This window comes from Cryptotermes secundus, unplaced genomic scaffold, assembly GCF_002891405.2.
Source record: "Cryptotermes secundus unplaced genomic scaffold, Csec_1.0 scaffold43, whole genome shotgun sequence".
Classification (NCBI taxonomy): Eukaryota; Metazoa; Arthropoda; class Insecta; order Blattodea; family Kalotermitidae; genus Cryptotermes; species Cryptotermes secundus.
The window spans coordinates 1,628,707-1,649,500 of NW_019723298.1; the positions used below are offsets into that span (position 1 = coordinate 1,628,707).

At 41.6% G+C, this 20,794-nt stretch overlaps 1 protein-coding gene across 3 annotated transcripts in view; it reads right to left on the reverse strand.

Moving 5' to 3' along the window:
• LOC111861631 (C3 and PZP-like alpha-2-macroglobulin domain-containing protein 8) overlaps nt 1–20,794 on the reverse strand; it is a 286,966-nt gene that overhangs the window by 76,141 nt on the left and 190,031 nt on the right. For all 3 annotated transcript variants that reach the window (XM_023846353.2, XM_023846351.2, XM_023846352.2), the window contains exon 3: nt 10,505–10,677. In XM_023846353.2, the coding sequence (XP_023702121.1) occupies nt 10,505–10,677 (173 nt within the window). The remainder of the gene's footprint in view (nt 1–10,504; nt 10,678–20,794) is intronic.

The following is a 20,794-nucleotide window of genomic DNA, read 5'->3' on the forward strand; positions in this document are numbered from 1 at the left end:
TCAGTCATCTACACTGTGCTGAGTCTGTAATTGGCCTTGCGGCTGTTGACTCGGCACATTAATAATAAAGAATTGAATTGAATTGAATTATTATTAAGCTTTTCAACCCTTTGTTTTATTTGTTTTTTCTCCATGTCTAAGATCATCTTTCCGTCTTAGTTGCCACTAACCTCTACAGTCGAAACACCTTCTACTCCGACACATAACCAGGTCCCTCCCGAGGATGTCCGTATCCACAGAAGTAGTGTCACGCAAATGTGGACCTTAACGACACGAGCAGCTGGTTTAATTTTACTGTTTACTTGAGAACAGGAAACGGCGTAGGCATGCAGGAAATGGACCACAACGTAACTACGTAATGTTACAGCATCCTCAACTGCTCACCCCCCCACATAACGGTGCTCTGGAGAGGGAGGCTTTATTGGAACAGGACATGATTACCTTCCTTCCTCCCTTCCTTCCTGGGCTCGTGTCTCGCAGTCTCGCTCATTTGAATTAACCTGCCCCTTTCCCCCCAGGATGTACACGCCGTCCCACCTGTACCGTTGCTTCTACCCTACTTGTTCTGGCTAGTTAAACACAGGGCTAGGATTCATCCATCAACAGTCAGAAAGAGAGCAGCAGAGGAAATTGTGTCTTCCTCCCTTTCGTTCGGTGTTACTAAGTTGAGGGACAATGGCTAAACATCTGGCCTGTTTCCTATAAGAATTAATCTAGAAATATGGATCTCATAGACAGTTGATAGAACACTTTGAACGGTTGATCAGCCCATCGCGAGGCCTCTTTCTTCACATGAAAACACAAACATAGAAGAAATGCGGACAGACATCAGTGCCTCGAGTGGGATTCGAATCCACGAACCCAGTGTTTGAGTAGGTGAAGACAGTTCATGCCTTAGACCACGCAGCCACCGTGATCGGAATCTCTCTTCATGAGAAGGAACAAATCTGGACAGTTACGTAGTAATTAAATAAGCATTTTATCGCATCACTGATAAGCTAATGAGTTTCTCCTTGCTTTAATATTACGGGGTTAAGGGGAAAGTCATTAAACATCTCTTTTCATGATAAGGAACAACTTTGGCCCATTATGCGGTTATATTCTTAACTATGTATTTTATTACGTAACTGATAAGCAAATTAACCTTACCTCCCTTTCGTTTGGTACTACGGGGTTGCAGGTTAAGTCTCTAAACATCGCTTTTCATTAGACGAGGCAAGAATATTATCTTCTAGAATATGAAGGCTTGTAATCCGGTAGAAGTTCACTGACAGTTCTCGGAAATGTCCATAAATTTCTACCACACTGCATACCGTCCCAATCCAGGAAATATGTAACGTATTTTTCCGCCGTGAGAACATCATATCTGACAAGAAGAAACAAACTTATACCTTTATGGAGTAGTACAGGGACTGCATGAGCCGGGATAGCGCAGTCGGTATAACGACTGGCTACGGGCTGGACGACCGAGGTGTCGGAGTTCCAGTCCCTGTGTGGTCAAGAACTTTGTCTTCTCCACGTCGTCCACACCGGTGCTGGGTGACATCCACCCTCCTATCCAATGGTTACAGTGGTTCTTTCTCCGGGGTAAAGCGGCCGGGGCGTGAAGCTAACCACTCACTTGCAACGAGTGCCGAGGTCAAGGAAACGTGGATCTATACATCCACTCTTCCATACGCCTTCATGGCGTAATGCTTAATTAGTTAAGTACAGGGACAACTTTACCTTTCTCTATATAGGGACAACCTAACTCAGTGCTTCGCCGGTCACGGTAGCCGAGCGGTCTAAGGCATGCACTGTCTTCGCTCGCTCGGAAGCCAAGATCGTGAGTTCGAATCCCACTCAGGGCATGGATGTTTGTGTGCGTTTTTCTGTGTTTGTCTACAGGTAGAGGCCTTACGACGAGCTGATCACCCGCCCAAGGAGTCCTACTGAATGTGTAAGATCAAGAGAAACCGAAGTGAACGGAGAAGTTCATGGAGGTAGGCCTAGGCCCACTGGGGCTGTAGTGCCAAGTGGGGGGGGGAACTCAGTGCTTCATTATATATCTGAATGAAAGGCACTGTGATTCCGTGACAAAACTCGGGTTTCACTTAATCATTAATGGGAATAATTCCGCCATTCATCCACTTTTGACTGTTTTTTGTCCTAACCCTGCCTTACGAGATATTAAAATTGTCTGTGATTGAAGAGAAGAACCCTTAGGGCATGAATGGCTGTTCTCTTCCTTCCCTTGTTCCAAAACTACAGCAGAAGTCGTTTACCGGAGCGAGCACTGTGACCGCACGGTCCCTTAGAAAGGGGGGCCCAACTGAGTAAGTGTCTTGCCCCTCACCTGAGGAAGGAAACAGATCCAGTTTCCGAAATGTCGTGTTTTCTATTTTCTAGAATACCGGATGATGGGAAAAGTCCAAAAGGCCCAGCAATTCTGTGTTATACACCATCGTCAGAACACTTAGGAATCTACTCGCTTTCAAGTTGCTTCATGTTCGCATCTGTAACCGAAACACAAATTTCTTATCACCTAAATTATTTAGAATAGCCCTCTATATTTGCTTGACAATTCTTGATGTTACCTCCCACACGAAATGTAGCCAGAATCACTTCACTATTTTCTAAAATGAAATATGCAAATGAAAATTAGACACCAATTTCCCATTGTGGGTTCCTCTTGTATAATTCTTTTAAAGAACGTGTATAGTTTAACCAACGTTTCTTTCACACTAACGTTCCCTGATATTAACCTAAAAGTCAGAATGCGACAATTGCCGAGGACTGCAGATTTCCCAAGGGTAACAGTGATCAGTGTGGAGCTAATAACAATTGGGAGGTCCGAGCTGCTAACGAGTGGAACAAAACCACAAACTGTGAGCTGGAGTAATCTCAGTGGCACTGTCTAGAATTCCAGTCAATTCCAGTCTACGTACACTATACATTAATAATCTTTACTACACGGTTTCAGTAACTGAATCGAGTTGTATCAGTTCTGTGCAATTTTAAACTATTTTCAAACTAACCTCTCATTAAATAGAAATGGTGAATGTAGTTGAGGTCAACAGACAGTTCGTACGCCCTTTTGATCCGCAGACAGGTTTGTACGTTAATGCTGTCAGAGACCGTTGCAAGATCACTTAGTCTCTGTGTCAATTCAAAAGAATTTTGATGAGACCAAGAGATGAGAATGTCCTACAGACGCGGCAGAAATGTTTGTAAGTAAGTGTGGTCTACTGGCATGAGGATATTCACTATTCTGAGTGTAAATTCTAAAAATTTGAGTGACTGAATTCAAGAAAGTATATTCAAGTGCTGGGGATCTTAGCAGACCGATTTATGAGTTAATGTTGTGCAGGATCCGAGAAAGCTTACTAGTCTGGTTTCTGTTCTAAAAATAATTTATCCAGTAACTTTATCTAAGTTTTGTATTTACTACTTAAATTATATTTGCAGCTCCTTTCCACCTTTTGAAGAGTAATTAGAACAAGTGAAGATGATACTTTCTTCAGGCAGTCGGGGCTGTGGACAGCATCTACGAAGGAGATTCTTCGACGTTCCTGACAGTGGAGCAAACCCGCTTAATCAATGAGCCAAACGCTAAGTGTATTATGATAGTCATGAAATGTCTACACGTCGTAAAATTTCCTCTGCCACTGGGTATGGATTTTAAGTCTGAAGATGCCTGTTGCTGCCTTATAAGCAGAGTAAATCGACTGAAACGAACAGGTATAAGAATAGACTGTCACAAAATTTTCTTCCACCACGAATACGCAGAAAATTTTATGTAGATAGGAGAATAATTTTCAAAATTGCCGCATATCAGTAGGTAATTAGAATTTGGGCTCGGTTCAAGTGAATCAGGATAAGGTGCAATGGTGAGCCCTTGTAGCCATCACAGACCAGGTATTTCTTGTATATCAGAAAGATTATAAGCTCCTCGAGTAGGATTCCTTTAGATCAAATTAGTTAAATATAAGAAATAAACGTCGTAATAACACAATGGGGCAAGATATTTTAATGCGTATAGCTAGGCAACGGCGTGATAAACACCTCGTTTCAGGTCACGGAACAACAGGACGAATGTTCATAGCTCGTTGTTAGGCAAAAGTCAGCAAGCCAGTGGACTGGAGAGTTAGTTATCGCATGACTTGTTTCCTGTGTGGTCTGCGTTACGCAACAATAAAACTGGGTTTTCTGTGCGTGGTCCGTGCCGAGAGGATACGAGAGAATACGAGAATAAGAACTGACTTCACTTGAGTTCCGAAGTACCAGGGAAACAGAAATGTGGCCAGAAGAAGAATTCGAGGATATATTGTGTGATGTTACATGTGCTATAGTTAAAACAATCTTGAGAGTGTAAAAACTGATTGTAGTTACAACTAGTGAAGATCCAATAAACCGATTCACCAATCCAAACACCCGTGCTAGTCATTGTGACACGTGACAATGTCATTCGATACAACGACAGGATTTTACACCGTAATTTTTAAGGTTTATAACTGACTGCATTTATAACAAATATCTCTGGCAAATGCTCACGGCTGATGTGAGTATGGCAATTGTTCTTGATCGAGTTAATAGCTCATTACCGCATTGTTCAGAAAATTCAGAATACCTATACAAAAGTAAATATATCCCTAAAGGCCGCGCGATAGCTCAGGCTTAGTCGCTGGCTTCCCACCTCGGCGGCCCGGGTTCGATCCCGGGTCTGGTCAAGAGGGATTTGTGGTGGACAAAGTGGCGCTGGGGCAGGTTTTCTCCGAGTACTTCGGTTTTCCCCTGCCAAACTTCATTCCACCAAATTCTCCATCATCATAATCACCCGGGGCATGTACAATAGGCCAATCAGTGGCCGCTGTGCCGAGTGGAACCAGCTGGACTCCACCCACAACTAAGCGAAAAATATATCCTATAACAGGCCGTGGAGGTTCATAGGGTTGTGAGACATCGAGGCTCCCACATTTTCTATACGATCGGCTAACAGATGGCGGCCTCATGCGCCGGTCGCCCTTTACCCTCACGAAGATTCCTGGTAGTCATTTCTTTTAGAGGCTGAGTCGACCGCAGGGCCATAGTGCGGCTGGAAGGATTAGGTCAATTGAAATACCCAGTTAGCTCATCGGGAATTGAATCCGCGATCTTCCGGCATGTATCATAGTGCCTCAACCAACTACGCTACCGCGTGCCCTCTCAGTATATCTATCCTTCTAGCTAATTAATTTAAAAATGTTAAAATAATTTTATTTTTACAGAATATGTTAAGGGATGGAATGTCATAATTTAGACGGAACGAGATAATGTAGAATTCTGGGCTAGCACGACGCCTAATGCGATTTACTCCTTTAACCTTTGTGGGATATTTTGCAACACTGTTGGCAGTTGAATTATATTAGTATTATGTGGCGATGAATTTGTAGTTGAGTTTCTGTGCGTGAGCTGCTGGCCTGTTCGAATGAAATTGCACAATGAAACGTCAGCAGGTCAATATAACGCTTGTTCGACCCCCAGTGAGTGGGAATTTCATTACACGTTGTGTAGTTGTGTAGAGTTTCTTCCGCTCGACATTTCACAGGTCTGCCTAAGCGAGCGAAAGATTTACACGGAATCAGCGTCTGTTTTCTGAGAACGCTTTTACGCTCAATGAAAGCGTTACACACGCGGTTAAGTTTCCACTAAGGGAACAATTTTCCGCTAATTGCACTTTTTCTTTTCGGCAGAGAACTCTACTCCGAGGCTTAATTGTAGAGAATTTTTTTAAGGTCACTGAACATCTTTGCAATTTTATAAAAACACCTCACCGGAGGATATGAAGGGGAAATTCGGTTGCTACGAGTAGACGGCGAATTAGACGAGGCAACTTATGTAATGCCCACGAGATAAGGATGAAGTATTAACTTGCACTGTTAAGAATACGCCGATATTATCTGGATAACACATTCTCTGAAGTAAATATTTCTCTAGTAGCTAACGAGTTTCCCTTTCATATTCAAACTTCAAATCCTTTTTTGAATAAAATTTTGAAGAGTTCCGGAAGTGCGTAAGCGAAAATGTACGTACGTCGCTCAGAATTCCAGAATTCTCTAATGTGTCGCTTTATTGGCTTCATAAAAATAAACAAATTAAATCAAGCCATGGAAGAATTATTATAAAGCAGAATAACTTTTGAGAAACCAGAAAAAATTTATCGACTTTCTCTTTGTACTTCAGTATATTTCATTCAAGCAGAATTGAAAATTTAGGGGATTATCATGCTCTTTGTGTGTATATGTGGCCCTTTTCAATTTCTGAAGCAATTGACAGATTTCCACGAAAGGTTACATCCACGTTGTCTTTCCCTCTATCTATAAAACACAACATTATACAGCTTATCTACGATAAATTATTCGCTTCTTCTCCTTGAAAGTAGTTGAAGGTAGAGTTATTACATTAAGAAAAAGAAAGCTTATGATTTTGTTATTGATTTGACCAATTGTATTCCAGTGAAAGCACTAGAGGATTGCAGGTGTAGAGGAAGTCCTTGTCTTGTCGTTTGTCGATAATGATTGCACGGTAAACACCCCGCGGTTTTAGCATAAGAGGTGGACTCCTAAGTCCCTCTGTATTCATGCACACTTGCAACAAACAGAGGTCTAGTAAGTCATCTTAACTACATTAGTGGAGGTTATGTGAACAGAGATGAAATGAAGGGAAACTGGGTGACAAAGAGTGAGAGCAAAGGGAAGAAATGGGATAGACAGAGAGCAAGGAAGGCATTTGTCTGTTGGACTGAACCAGAGTAAATTAAATCTTGCTCAATTAGAAAGCAGCCATCTGTATTAGACCAGCCAGCAACAGCTTCAGCGGACCAGAAGATAATCACGAAAGGCTCACTCACACGGTCTCTTTGATGTAGTCATTGCCTGTTCACTAGGCCGCTAAAACTCTCCCCCGACAGAGGACTGGAACCTTATATATTATTTCTCACCCTCTCAAAATACCTCAAGCAAAAGCAGTTACTGCCTCCAAGAGAAGGCTAGGAGAGAATTTGAGTAGAAATACAAAAACATTGCTACAGTCTGTACTCGAACGTTAATATACAGAGCAGCATAAGGAGGAATATCGGAACTTTTTAATATTAAGCATACTCGTATTACAATCAAGAAGTGATGGTAATATATCACGTAGTCTTGCAGATGGATGTAAATATTTCGGAGGGATATATTGCTTCTATCTGCAGGGTAAAAATGAAAAAGTTGAGCTTGTGGTTCTACAAATTGTGGAAGATTCTTGTACACTTATTCGCTCATACATTCACATATTCCCCTCAGCACCCTGCTCCAATTATCATCGACTTTCGTAGAATCGGCGCACCAACGCCTACCTGACGTCACGACATACCGAGCTGTGTCCAACCCCAATTCTGCAGTCAAAATTCTTGTACCGAATTATGACACAGTATTTTATTCATTGATTTAGAGTGGTATTCTGCATATTCTGCCGATCATAGTAGTCGCAGAAATTCCCCTTACTCTGGGCTCCCCAAACATCCCCGTGTCTCAGCTACTGGCTTCTAACAGCAACGGCTCACAAAGACTTAACTGCAGTTCTCTGACTTATTATCTCCTCAACTAACTCTTCACTTCCCTGCACTGCACTGCATTCATTCCCAGGCTGACATCCATCTCACATCAACCTCCTACTGTTCTGACTCGACTGACTAAATCCTAGACATGTCCTGCGTTTAACACCTCGGCACGGACCGCGTAGAAAATATCCCTTCTCATTGTTGTAGTTCAATTGTTGATAGTTACAAATCCGTTGCCTAGCATTACTTAGTAATGGGTCTTCATGCTACAATATGGACCATTCTTCTTACTTTATAAGAGTTATACTACCCTCCCCCTGCAGTTAATAAAATACAGATTATATCCGGGCAATGCTTGACTCTTTTCGGTTCAGCACGTTTTGTCTTCCAACTTTCTATATAAAAGCATAAATGTACACAAAATATAAATTTTCACTTTGTTTCGTGCTGATGTGATATCTGAAGTCACCCTAAGAGAAGAGCAGAGACTGAGGCGACTGACAGTAGAACGCTGTGAATATTTTGGACCCAAAATAGAGGGGGTGACGGGAGCATGAAGCAAATACACCACGACATATTTAAAAAAAAAATATGCTCTTCGCCAAGTGTTATTAAAGAGATAAAATCAAAAAAGAAGAGAGGATTAGATGGGCTTTTCCTATTTTCTCTTTTTTGTTGGTTATTTAACGACGCGTTCAGTATCGAGACTATATATAGCGCGAGATGATAGAATGACTGATGACTTAGGAAGGATTCGGAAGGAAGCGGTCATGGTATAATCAGGTGCTATCCAGGAATTTTCCTAGACCAATGAGGAATACTGCTAAAACCTCAGAGGGGACAGTAGACGTCTCAGCTGAAATCTGAACCGAGCACCTCCCGAATAGAAATCTGGAGCTTTACCTCTAGATTAACCTTTTCGGCAGAGACCGCGTTTGATTTTGTTTCTTATGTAACGAGGCTGACAGTGTCGAGACCATATACCGTTGATGATAGGATCGTTAATGAATATGGAGCAGTCTGTGGAATGAGAATTGGCAGGGGAAAACAAAGTACTCGGAGTAAACCTGCCCCAGTGCTGGCTGGTGTTGTAATGGGCTTGTTCAAAATTGTATTGGGAAATCCCGAATTTCAGAGACACCTAGGGAGATCTAACCGTAAATTGGCAGATAAATTAAAAATGAATCTTAAAGAGAATACTCTGTGAGGTCGTGGAGTGGATTCATCTGGCTTCGTCTGAACCAGTAGCGAGAACGCAGGAAGATGTTTTCAGTATTCTGGTTCTATGCAAGGCGAGACACAGCATTCTTTTTCATTATACGAGTACTTAGTGGGGTGAGAGTGAGTTGACTTGGTACTGTGGCCACTACTGGCCTATTGTACCAGCCCCAGGATGATAGGTGATGATGATTGTGGAGCAATTGGTGGAATGAGAATTGGCAGGGTAGAAAGAAGTACTCGGAGAAAATCTGTACCAATGACACTTGGTCCACCACAAATCCCACATGACCGGGCCGCCGCGGTGGGAAACCAGCAACTAACCGCCTGAGCTACGGCACGGGTCTGCAGCACTTTTACTTGTATTCATTTTATTTTTAGTTTATTTGTCAAGTGCCAGTTACTCAGAGCATATGGCGCTGAGTAACTGGAAGGAAGTAAACAAAAAAATTTGAAAGGACGTGAAATGAAGCGAAGGTTGTCTAACTTAAAGGTTAAATTTATCTATGAGGACTGGGGAAAATTACGAAAGACCTAAGTCAGAATAGTCGATGTTCTGTCACGAGATTCGAACCGATCACCTGACTAGTTGAACGACTGAAAATGTATCAAGAATAAGAATTATGTTCCAAGAAGAGAGAGGTGTACAGAGGTGTACAGGTCATCGCTTTCAAATTTTGTTTACAAAGAGTTGTATTCGAAAAGCATTTCTGTTTTGATATCTACTGAAACTTATGCCTTTGAATGTTACAAAATGTCCACGTTCGAAGAAATGTCACCGATTCTCTTAGTGTATTTTATGCTTATATATAATTCTTGTGATCAATAAAATGTTGTGATATATGCAAATGTTCACTCTGACACACAACAGCATTGCTGCGACAGAGAAAGTGACGTTTAGAATTGTCTGGCTCCTGACAGTGTCTACCCCTTCCCTCGGCTTCAGAACTAAGTTGGAAAGCGTTACAAGTGGAATGTTCACTCAATCTAACGCTAATATCTCAGACCCGATAACTTCTCCTGACGAGATGTCAGTTAGCTGTCGTGAATGCACTCCTGGATGTAACATATTATGTTGTGCACTGCTTCAATAGGATAAGGAGCCATAAAATGTGGGCTACAAAACAAAGTCAGGCATGACTTGGGCTGATTCGCAGTAACAGGAACTAAAAGCTTTTGCTACTATACATCATTGTCTCCTTAATCATTTAATTTTTAAGTGTTAATATTTTAAATGGCCCACGCAGAAAAAAATAAAAGCGATGTATGTAAAATTGCGTAATTTTTCCTCCAAATATTAGACTCCCCTGAAGACTGCCATTTCAGACTGAAAAATATTGGCCTCATAACTCTTAATTAAGACAATCACAGTGGCTGCACGGTCAGGATATGAAATGACTTCGAACGCTCAACATTTGAATCATGGGTTCGAACTCCGCTCGAGGAGTGGATGTCTGCGTTTCGTCTGTGTTTTTGTTGTCCTATGTAAGTAGCGGCCTTCCGACAAGGCTGGTCGCTTGTGCAAAGGGACCTACCAATTAAAATTATAGAATAAATCAATTCTGATTGGATCACGGAGCCTAATCCGTTAAGGTAGTAGTAGTAGTAGTAGTAGAAGAAGAAGAAGAAGAACTATTAATTAAATGCATAAACTTTATGGTATTCTTGTATTTATTCTCACAGACATTAACTATATTTTTAATGGTTGGGAGTAAAAAATATTCTCACCTCTGATTTCCTGGCTGACTTCAGCCAGGAGCTGTGTCATTTCTTCAACGCGGTCCGATACAAGGCGAAGCGTCACGTTGGTTGCTTGAGAAGCGTCGGTGCCATGAAGTGTCACAAGCACCGCGGTGGTGCGGCCTGGAGCAGCCACTTCCGGAGTCACAACCGAGAAGCCTCTGGAACAGACAGAGCAGTCCGTACTTATAAAGAATAAACAATGTACATGTCAACACAACAATAAAACTCTGTGACGAACTAGCAGCAACATAAATTTTTACTTTGATTATTTTACTTCAACAACGTATTGTGACATACTATATGACGTCCACCGCTGCGCAACGGCAAAAATGGGAACCCATACTTCAGCGACAACGAATACATGGAAATTTTTAAGTTATATTAATAAAAGAGTTTTGTCTTTTGGGACATATCTCAGATGATATAACTCTTAAATATAGCTTATATACATATTGGTTAACGTTTTTGGACAAAAACCTGAAGTCAAAATAACGGAATGGAAACCAGAGGGCCTATTGCTTTGTGAACTTGATCATCCAGTGTCAGTCCACACAATTTGGTTAAGGTGGGAGACAGTGTTCTATTAAGGGCAAATACGCTCTTAAAAGTGAGGACGCTACAGTAGGCCGCACACCGGCATGCGTCAAGACATGTAACAGTCAAGACACGATGTCTGCGACATGAAGGAAAGAAAGGAGCACAGCTGAAAAGAATGAGATTATGAAAACCGCCGCACACCGGTCTGAGTCATGATGCTGACGTCAGATTCATGCTGACGAATCACGAATGAAGCAAGGCTGTGTCTTTTGTCTCATGTCTTGATGCCTGTTTTGACTCAGTTGGTGTGCGGCCGTCCTAAAACAGTGGAAGAGAGGAAGCTACAGTTGCTCAAGGTCCAGTGGAACTCACACGGCAACGGCCTGACTATAGGGTGGATGGGGGGCGTATGACGAGCTGCAGATGAAATAAATCGAAACATATCCAAAAATAAAGTATTTATTCTGTAAATCGATTTAGAGAGGTTTTCACGAAAGTTAAGAGAGTCGAAACGTGAAGTTGATCACTCACTTCAATGCAATGTCAAGATTAAAATGCCACACCCCCCGAACCCCTCGCAGCCAGTGTGTAAGCACAGAGAAAACTTCATTTCGGAAGAGTTCTATCTTGTAGGAAATACTGCCATGAAATCCGGTGGAAGTCGGCAGATGTTTCAGAGGAAAATGTAGCTTGTTCTTCTTGCTACCAACTCCATGCTGGTCTCTTGTCTTACCGTTTAATCCTCAAAATACAGGCTATAATTTCCTCCGAAAATTCTGTTGATTTTCCCCAGACTGCACTGCGTTTTATCGAAGAAAATGTCAGTTCTCGCAGATACCTAAACCCAACAACTTAATTTTTATATTCATTGTTCTTATTGCCCACGTTCTGTGAACATTTCCCCTATAAAGAATTTACTGCATTTACCCCAGTCCCAACAACGTATACTTGGCCGTACCATTCACAGGTCCAGTCCTGCCTGCTTGATGCTTTAAATAATGAAACACCTAGAAACTAAGCCTCTAGCTCCTCTGTGTAAAATCTGCCACGTTGGTCTTACCTTTTACATTATTAAAGAGGCTGTAGAACATCTTTGACACGTAAAAAACCACTCCAATTTTCTTTTCGCAAGAGAAACAAGCGACATAAAGCGAGCGCTATGATTAGCACTGGCAAAGTCCGTCTACTGTTGGCTGGAGCACGTCAGGCCTACTTGAACTCGAGCATGTTGGCACAAGAACAGAGCTCTACGCTTTTATGGGGCATGTAAAAGGTAAAACACTTAAAGGTATCCCTGTAACAGGCCATGGAGGCCCATGGGATTGTGAGATGTTGAGGCTCCCACATTTTCTAGACAATCGGCTCATAGATGGCGGTAAGGTTGTCAGCGTTTCTTGCCGATCGCCCTTTAGCCCCAGAAATATTCCTGGTTCTCATTTTTATTAGTGATTGGGTCGATCCCAGGGCCATAGTGCGGCTGGAAGAATTATGTAAATTGGAAAAAATCCACTTCACCGGGATTCGATCCCGCGACCTTCCGGCTTGTAGAATAGTGCCTCAGCCAACTACGCTACCGCGTGCTTATGAGGAAGGTACCAACTTTAAATCTCTCTTCCTTTACCTGCCATCCCGACAAATATTTTCTTTGTCATTAGTTGTTAGTCTTCTAACGTGAACGCTGGGATAGTACAGGTCTTTCCGAATATTTATGAACTCATTTCTTGTCGTCTTTGCATTGCATTCCGCGATGTTCAGAAACTACTGTGCGTTTTAGACAACGCATTTCAAGAACTACAGAATTAGTCAATAAATCACTATATAACCCACTGTCACCCACAACGCTCACTCAAACCTCGTATCGTTGTACAAACACACTAACCATTTTTCTGAACAGTGCAGGGGCCGAACAGCTCAGTGAACACAGCGGCTGTCTACGTATTGGACGGCCGGGTTTCGATTCCCCGTAAGGGCAAGCGATTTTCCTCTACTGTACAATGTCCAGACCGATTCTGGGGGCCACTCGGCTTCATATCCAATGCGTACATGGGCCTCTTCTCAGGGGTTAAAGTGGCCGGGGCGTGTAGCTGACCACTTACCTCCATCTAGTGCTGAGGTCAAGAATGATGGAGCTATACCCCCACTTCCCTAATATATTTTCGCGGCATAGTGCTTAATTTATTTAGCATAAGGACAACTTGACTTCTCTTAGTGCAGAAACTTCCTTGACAAGCTGATAGGCTGGCCACGAAATTTGCCACTGTTTAGGGAGCACGAAGGTTCATCAACATGTCTACAGCAACACACCATTTGATATTATTCGGCCCTCAAATACTCGTATTTTTCTATAATTCATCTTATATATCCTTCCTTCGACATCTATTTCTCCAAAAGGGCCACTTCCCTTGAAGTTTCCTGACCGCATTTCTATATGCATATTTCCCATTTCCCCATTAGTCCTAAGTTCAGTCTCTCTGTCCTTGAACTCTCTCTCTCAGAACTGAATAATTGCCTCGGAACTGTGTTCTAATGCATCTTCCGTCTGTATTCTGCGCTCAGACAGTGAACGTTGATGCAGTTATAGTTCATCAATATTTAATCTATCTTTAGCATTCTTGTGAGATTTCAGGCTTCCTTGGCAGGGACTATGAAGATTGATGTCTTCTGAGATGTTTCACCGTTTAATCTGGCCGAACCGTTTTTCTCCGTCTCTCCCGACCTCCTCCGGCCGCCCATTTATTCAAAGCCACAATTTCTCCCCTGTTCTTACTGTTGGAAAATGACTCCTTTAAGGATCATAGAATCTTCCAGAGCTCTTCTTAATGCTTTTCGTTAGCTCAAGGCCCATAACCCGGGCGTTCCTCCTTGTTTATAGCTACAGTTATTTCCATACTCGTGTTGCCTTTCTACCTGAAGATGGGGCAGCATATTTCTCCGAAACTTCAGCTCACATCAGAGTATACATTTTCCATGTTCTTGTTTCTCCTCTACCCTGAGGATGGAGCAGTATGGTCCTCCGAAACGTCATCTAGCTACAGTTATTTCCATACTCGTGTTGCCTTTCTACCTGAAGATGGAGCAGCATATTCCTCCGAAACTTCAGCTCACATCAGAGTATACATTTTCCATGGTCATCTTTCTCCTCTACCCTGAAGATGGAGCAGCATATTCCTCCGAAACTTCAGCTCACATCAGAGTATACATTTTCCATGGTCATCTTTCTCCTCTACCCTGAAGATGGAGCAGCATATTCCTCCGAAACTTCAGCTCACATCAGAGTATACATTTTCCATGGTCATCTTTCTCCTCTACCCTGAAGATGGAGCAGCATATTCCTCCGAAACTTCAGCTCACATCAGAGTATACATTTTCCATGGTCATCTTTCTCCTCTACCCTGAAGATGGAGCAGCATATTCCTCCGAAACTTCAGCTCACATCAGAGTATACATTTTCCATGGTCATCTTTCTCCTCTACCCTGAAGATGGAGCAGCATATTCCTCCGAAACTTCAGCTCACATCAGAGTATACATTTTCCATGGTCATTTTTCTCCTCTACCCTGAGGATGGAGCAGTATGGTCCTCCGAAACGTCATCTAACATATATAAAACTATACGGGATCACATCCCAGATCCAACGTCTTAAGCATCCATGTTAACAGATGTTTTACAGATTCTGTGTTATGGGAAATTCGGAGCAAGATCTGTGAATATATTGCTGGCATGTCGCTACGTCTATTGTTCGGGGCATTTAACTTCATAAGAAATGAAATTGATGTTCTTGGGTCATGTGATCAACATCGTAAATGTCCACAACTGTTCAACCTGGGTGAGTACAGAACTGCTGTATGTACTAATAAGGGACAGCGATCTTTACGAACTTATTTATTAAGACAGGGTTCAGAAATCTTCAGAACCGGTCGAACCCAGATCCACCTTTACGCTAAAAAAGAAACCGTGCTCATTAAGTGAATTCATATATCCCTGTTTATCTATTTATTTATTACATATTTAACGAAACACTCAAGTTTATCACCGTGTGTACCTGCTCGCACGCTGAGATCGTGGGTTCGAATCGCATTTGAGGTATGGATGTCTGTGTGCGTTTATTCTGTGTTTGTGTTGCTCTGGGTGTAGGGAGCGGCCTTGCGACGGGCTGATCCCCCATCCAAGGAGTGCTACTGACTGTGTATAGGATTAAGAAACTGAAGAAGCGGCCGAGGTCCAAAGGGCTGTAGAGCCATAGACAGATAGAGAGAGAGAGAGAGTAAAGCGTATCTCACTATAAACCCTCGATTGGTAAGAAGATTATCAGTGACTAATAACAGCGTCCGTATGGAACGAAACGCTCAGGGCCTACTCAGAATTTCTTTCTTTCGCTCCCACTTTGGAGCATAGGGCTGATTTCTCTGTTTCATTGATCATTTTTACAGACGGTAGGACTCCTTGGGCGGGTGATCAGCTCGTCTCAAAGCCCTTACCTACAGACAGGACAACACAAACACAGAATAAACGCATACACACACCAAACATCCATGCCTTGTGTAGGATTCGAATCCACAATCCCGGCTTCCGAGTGAACGAACACAGTACATGCCCTAGACCAAGTCCAAGTCGCATTGCGACTGACGGTCACTCACCTCCCCTCCAAGTTCACTAACGTCAACAGTAGCGAATGGATTACTGATAAACATTGTCACTGGTTCAAGTGTTCAAAACTGGCTAAATCTGTTCAAGATGCTGGGCAAAAGATGGAAGGTCGTATTCATAGCCATTTAACAACAGATTTCATATGTGGAAAATGTGAAAGGGAATTGTTTAAATGTGCAATCAATAGCTTTAGTTTCTTTTGAAAAGCAGTAACTACACTTATAATGCTTGAAATGTTACAATCTTTCCCTTGTAATTCAAGATTTAACTCATTTAATTTTGAGGTGATATCTGCCAAGAAAGCTAAATCTAGTAGCCATGATATTTCATCAAGTTCTTGATAATATTGGCCACGAGATGATCTCAGAAAGTCCCTGACCTCATCCAGAAGACAGAAAAATCGTTCCAGTGTTTTCCCCCTACTAAGCCATCTTATGTCTGCATCGAAAATTATGTCACCATGCTCAGTGTCGACACATTCAAAAGATTTCTGAACAATCGATGACGAGTAGAAGACGATCTGATATAATTTACCACACAAGTTACTACATTCATAACATGGTCAAGCTTCAAAACCTTTGCGTATAAAGCTTCCTGGTGGATAATGCAGTGATAAGAAAGAACACTGGGAAATGATTCATCCTTAGCACAGAGAGCAAGAAACCCATTGTTCCTACCAGTAATTGAAGGCGCCCCATCTGTAGTTATAGCAACAAGTTTAGAAAGTGGTAAGTTACATTCTTTCACAAATTTAAGGAACACATTAAATATGTCTTCTCCCCTAGTACGTTCAAGAAGTGGCAGCAGTTTAACGAACTCTTCCTTTACCGTAAAATCGCCAAAAACCATTCTGACAAATACACATAATTGTGCAACATCCAATATATCAGTGCTTTCATCAAGCTGGAGTGAAAAATATTCACACAATTGCAAATCCTGATGTAGTTGAGATTCCAGATGATCAGAAATCTGTTCAACTCGTCTAGCAACAGTTTGGTGAGACAACTGAAGTCCTCTGATAGAAGACATAAGTGCAGATTTATCTTTGTGACCATCGAACAGAGACTCGCCGGCACTGATCATAGCTTCTTTAACTATTTCACCATCACTGAAAGGTTTTTTCCTTTTAGCTAGCACATGACAGATTTTATAAGCAGCTATTGTTATGTTACTACTTTGCTGGATAGGCTTTGTAAATACACGTTGTTGCAAGGTTAATATAGATTATAGGTCTTTCAACTTTTGTTTTCTTAGTGCAGATTTCACAGGAAATTCATTATTGAAGTTATTGTGGTTAGTCAAAAAATGTCGCTCTACATTATTTTTTCTAGGAACAGACACGCTCCAATTACACAATAAACACACAGGTTTCCTTCTGTATTCAGTAAAGCAATACTTCTCCTCCCATTCACTGTTAGAACTATAACTTCTTTGTCTTTCAGCCATATCAAGAATAGCTATATAAAACAGTACTGTTCATTTGCTCAATAATTTGAAGCACAATAACTAAAATAAACTGAAAACTGTGTAACTATTTGAATGTACTACTTGTCACAACACAAGACACATAACAACTGAACTATGGTTGTCACAGACTCGCAAGTGATACTGAATGTTTGGCTGAAGAAAGTGAACTTGGAAATACAGCTACTAGCAATTTCCATTAGTGTACGACCCTCTTAACAACTTCTTATTGTTTGCAGCATCGCTTTGTTGGGATTAAAGTAACTTTGATTCACATTGCCGATGAGCTTAGAAATTGGGGAAATTACGGTAAGCTGGGCCCCATAGTCATGTTCGTGTCGGTGAATATGTTTGCCCTGCCGATCACAGAAAATTTTATGATACCCTGGTCACAAATCCGAAATCCTTGAAAACCGATTCAGTGGGGACTTGCGGCTGTTTGAGGGGGTAAATATACCGCTAGGGAAAATTACCTCTTCTTGAGAGAACGACGGTTTCTCTAGTGAAAAAGAATTAAGACTGGTGTTGTTAGCAGTGGAGGTAAAGAAAAAGTATAAATTTTCAAGGAATGTCTAATACTGTACAATGCTTCGAGGAAATTTTGTGAAAATATTTAACAGTACTCAGACGTTCAAGAATGTCTCTTGTCTTACAATTTGAATTAATATTAAAAATCGGCTCAATTATATGTGCTTACTGAGGGCGCCAGGAAAATATATCACGAGCGCCGCGTTGGGCAGGGCTGCTCTAGACCGCTCAGCTAATCTGAGTTACTATGAAGAATTAGCTGGAAGAGGTTGAGAACATACCTGCAGTAGAATACACCCTATACATTCATAAATTCTTCAAAGTAAAAGCTCTTTTGATTTATGCAGTTATAGTAAAATATGGCGTCGTCTTCTTTTTTCGTCAGAAAAGAAAGAGGAATTGAAGAGAGAATTAAAAGGGGCCGAAGAGCTTAATTGTATAAAGATACAACGACGATGCAGATGATGATAAAGGTGCGAAGGGGGAACAGAAGAAGGTGTGGGTGATAAAGTAGCACTTGGAGCCAGGAAGAAGAAAACGTGCAAGCAGATTAAAAGAATCCCCTAGAAAAAAAAAAGAAGAAAAATTGGTGGAGGTCTGGAAGCTGTGGGAGTTAAGGCAGTGTTAACAGGGCAAGGCATTCTTTTTCCTTGGGGATGAAGTGAAGGAGAAGGGATGAAGGAAATGGATGGAATGAAACAAAGAATTGAGAGAAATATTTGCTTACTAGAAATGAACTGAGATATTTATATCTCTGTGCATATATTCGTTTTGGTACATGCAAAGTTATCACAATATTATTTTTGATAAATTCCGAATAAGAGTAAAACAATGGTGGGGGTACAGCATCAGGTTAATGTTCAATAATCTAACTCTACATGACGGGCGGAAAATTACAAATATTTAAACCCCATTCCATGGAATGGAGTCACTGCTGAGGCAATAATTGTTCTGCTTCATAAAAATATTTCCTTGCATCCGCTGTTGATATTGCTGTGTTCACAAAAATCTGCTAATTAGTGAGATCCTAGACCAGATGAATCCGGTCTACACCATCATATCATTTTTTTTCCTTGGCACTACAGCCCCAGTGGGCCTAGGCCTACCTCCATGAACGTCTCCGTTCACTTAGGTTTTTCTAGATCTTACACATTCGGTAGGACTCTTTGGGCGAGTGATCAGCTCGTCGCAAGACTTCTACCTGTAGACACACACAGAAAAACGCACACAAACATCCATGCTCTGAATGGGATTCGTCCCCACTATCTCGGCTTCCGAGTGAGCGAAGACAGTGCATGCCTTAGAACGCTCGGCTACCGTGACCGGCACCATCATATCATACTTATTTAAAATCCATCTTAATATTATCCTCTAATCTGCACCAAGTTCTTCCAAGTGGTATTTTCCCTCCAAGTTTCTGACCAAAATTTTTATACGTGTCTCATCGCATGCATGCGAGACAAATGTGTCGCTTACTTCAATCTCCTTGCACTAAATATCCGGTTCCTATTTCGTGACGATAAAAATAACGAAGCTCTTCATTGTGTAATATTCTCCATTTTCCTTTTACTTTCTCCCTCTTGTCTATATGGAATGTAATTTCAAGCTTAGCTTAGAATGCGGTTATTACCACGAAACCCAGAATGCAGTTCGTCACCATTACAACTGCTGTTCTGCCAAACAAACTGCAAGCAAGAAGGGAGCAGAAAGGAAACGTAAGGAATCTTCTTGCAGGTTACATGGCGTCACATCCCGGAAGATAGAAATCTCCTTAGAGATGATTTTAAAATTCTTCCACTATAATTTTATTTGAACAATTACAAAATGTTTTAAATGCGTCTTTTTTTCTGCGAGGCTAGGGCTTGAAACGTGTACAAGTATAAGACTCTATTCATTTCTATTTCTCTAAGATGTTATCACAAGTAAGCCTTTTATGACCTAGTGCAAGGAATGGGCAGAAAATGAACTATATTTGTTACATGGGAGCTCATTTTTATTTCACCTGAACCTTCCCTTGATAAACCAAATATTAACAGCGTGAGTTTGGATTCTCAGAAGCATCTGTATTGGTTTTGCTTAGAAGAAGACGATGGACCTGAAACTATAACAAACTAACTCTTAGGAGCTCAGTCAACTTTGGAAGAAAAATACTAATCGTGAAGTAATCGTAAATCTTAAGACATTTTATGGTAACTGAAGGTTTACTACAGCCTTAAGAGAGCTCGATAATGAGTCCTATTCTGAGCCAGCTGAATCCAGGTGGCAAACTCACACCCTATATTTTCAATTAAATGCTAATAATATTGTGATGCAGAGACCCATTGCTAGGCGACGCGCGCAACACACGCGGCCAACAATACAGGAGCAGTATTTTCTTTGGTCCGCGCACGGACCGTTGCTATACAACGCGCGCTAAACAAGTTCTCGCATACACGGTGACGTCACAGCAATTGAGAGGATGTGTTTTCTGCTGTGGTCCGTGCCGAGTGCTTATAAAAGACATGGAAGGTCGTTTGAAGCAGTCGAGCTCGAGGCGCCAGCCCGCCAGGATATGAGATTGGATGCAAAAGAATCGAACTGAGGCACCGGGATTATTGAGTGCAGGCCAGTTCAGCTTTGAAAGTCAGCATGTGAAGGGAAGACTTAGCATGCGATTTGAAAACTTTATGTGTGCAGTGTGTAGTGGAGCTTGACATGGTTCATGTGTTAAATCCATTGCCGGGAAACGGATAATGAAAACATTGCAGAGAAATAGCCACTGTTGAGAGCTATTACGAAGACTAGTGAAAACAGACTGAGAAGATTTAATGTGGAGTGATTTGCAGTGTGAAAATCAGCAACAATGGTATTAGTATTTGTAGTTACGACTTGTAAATGGTCGACAAACCCAACTACCAATCCGAACCTCGTCTGTAGTCACTAATACACGTGATAATATCAAGAGTATAATATTTTGGTTGTAATACAGGGTGGGCCGGACTCAATTAGGCAGTTTTTGATCATTAATAACTAACCAATCCAACAACACACCGGATAATGGGAAAGTACCTTTTGTTGTCAATAGATGGCAGCATCATACGGTATGCTGTGAACGAGGTCG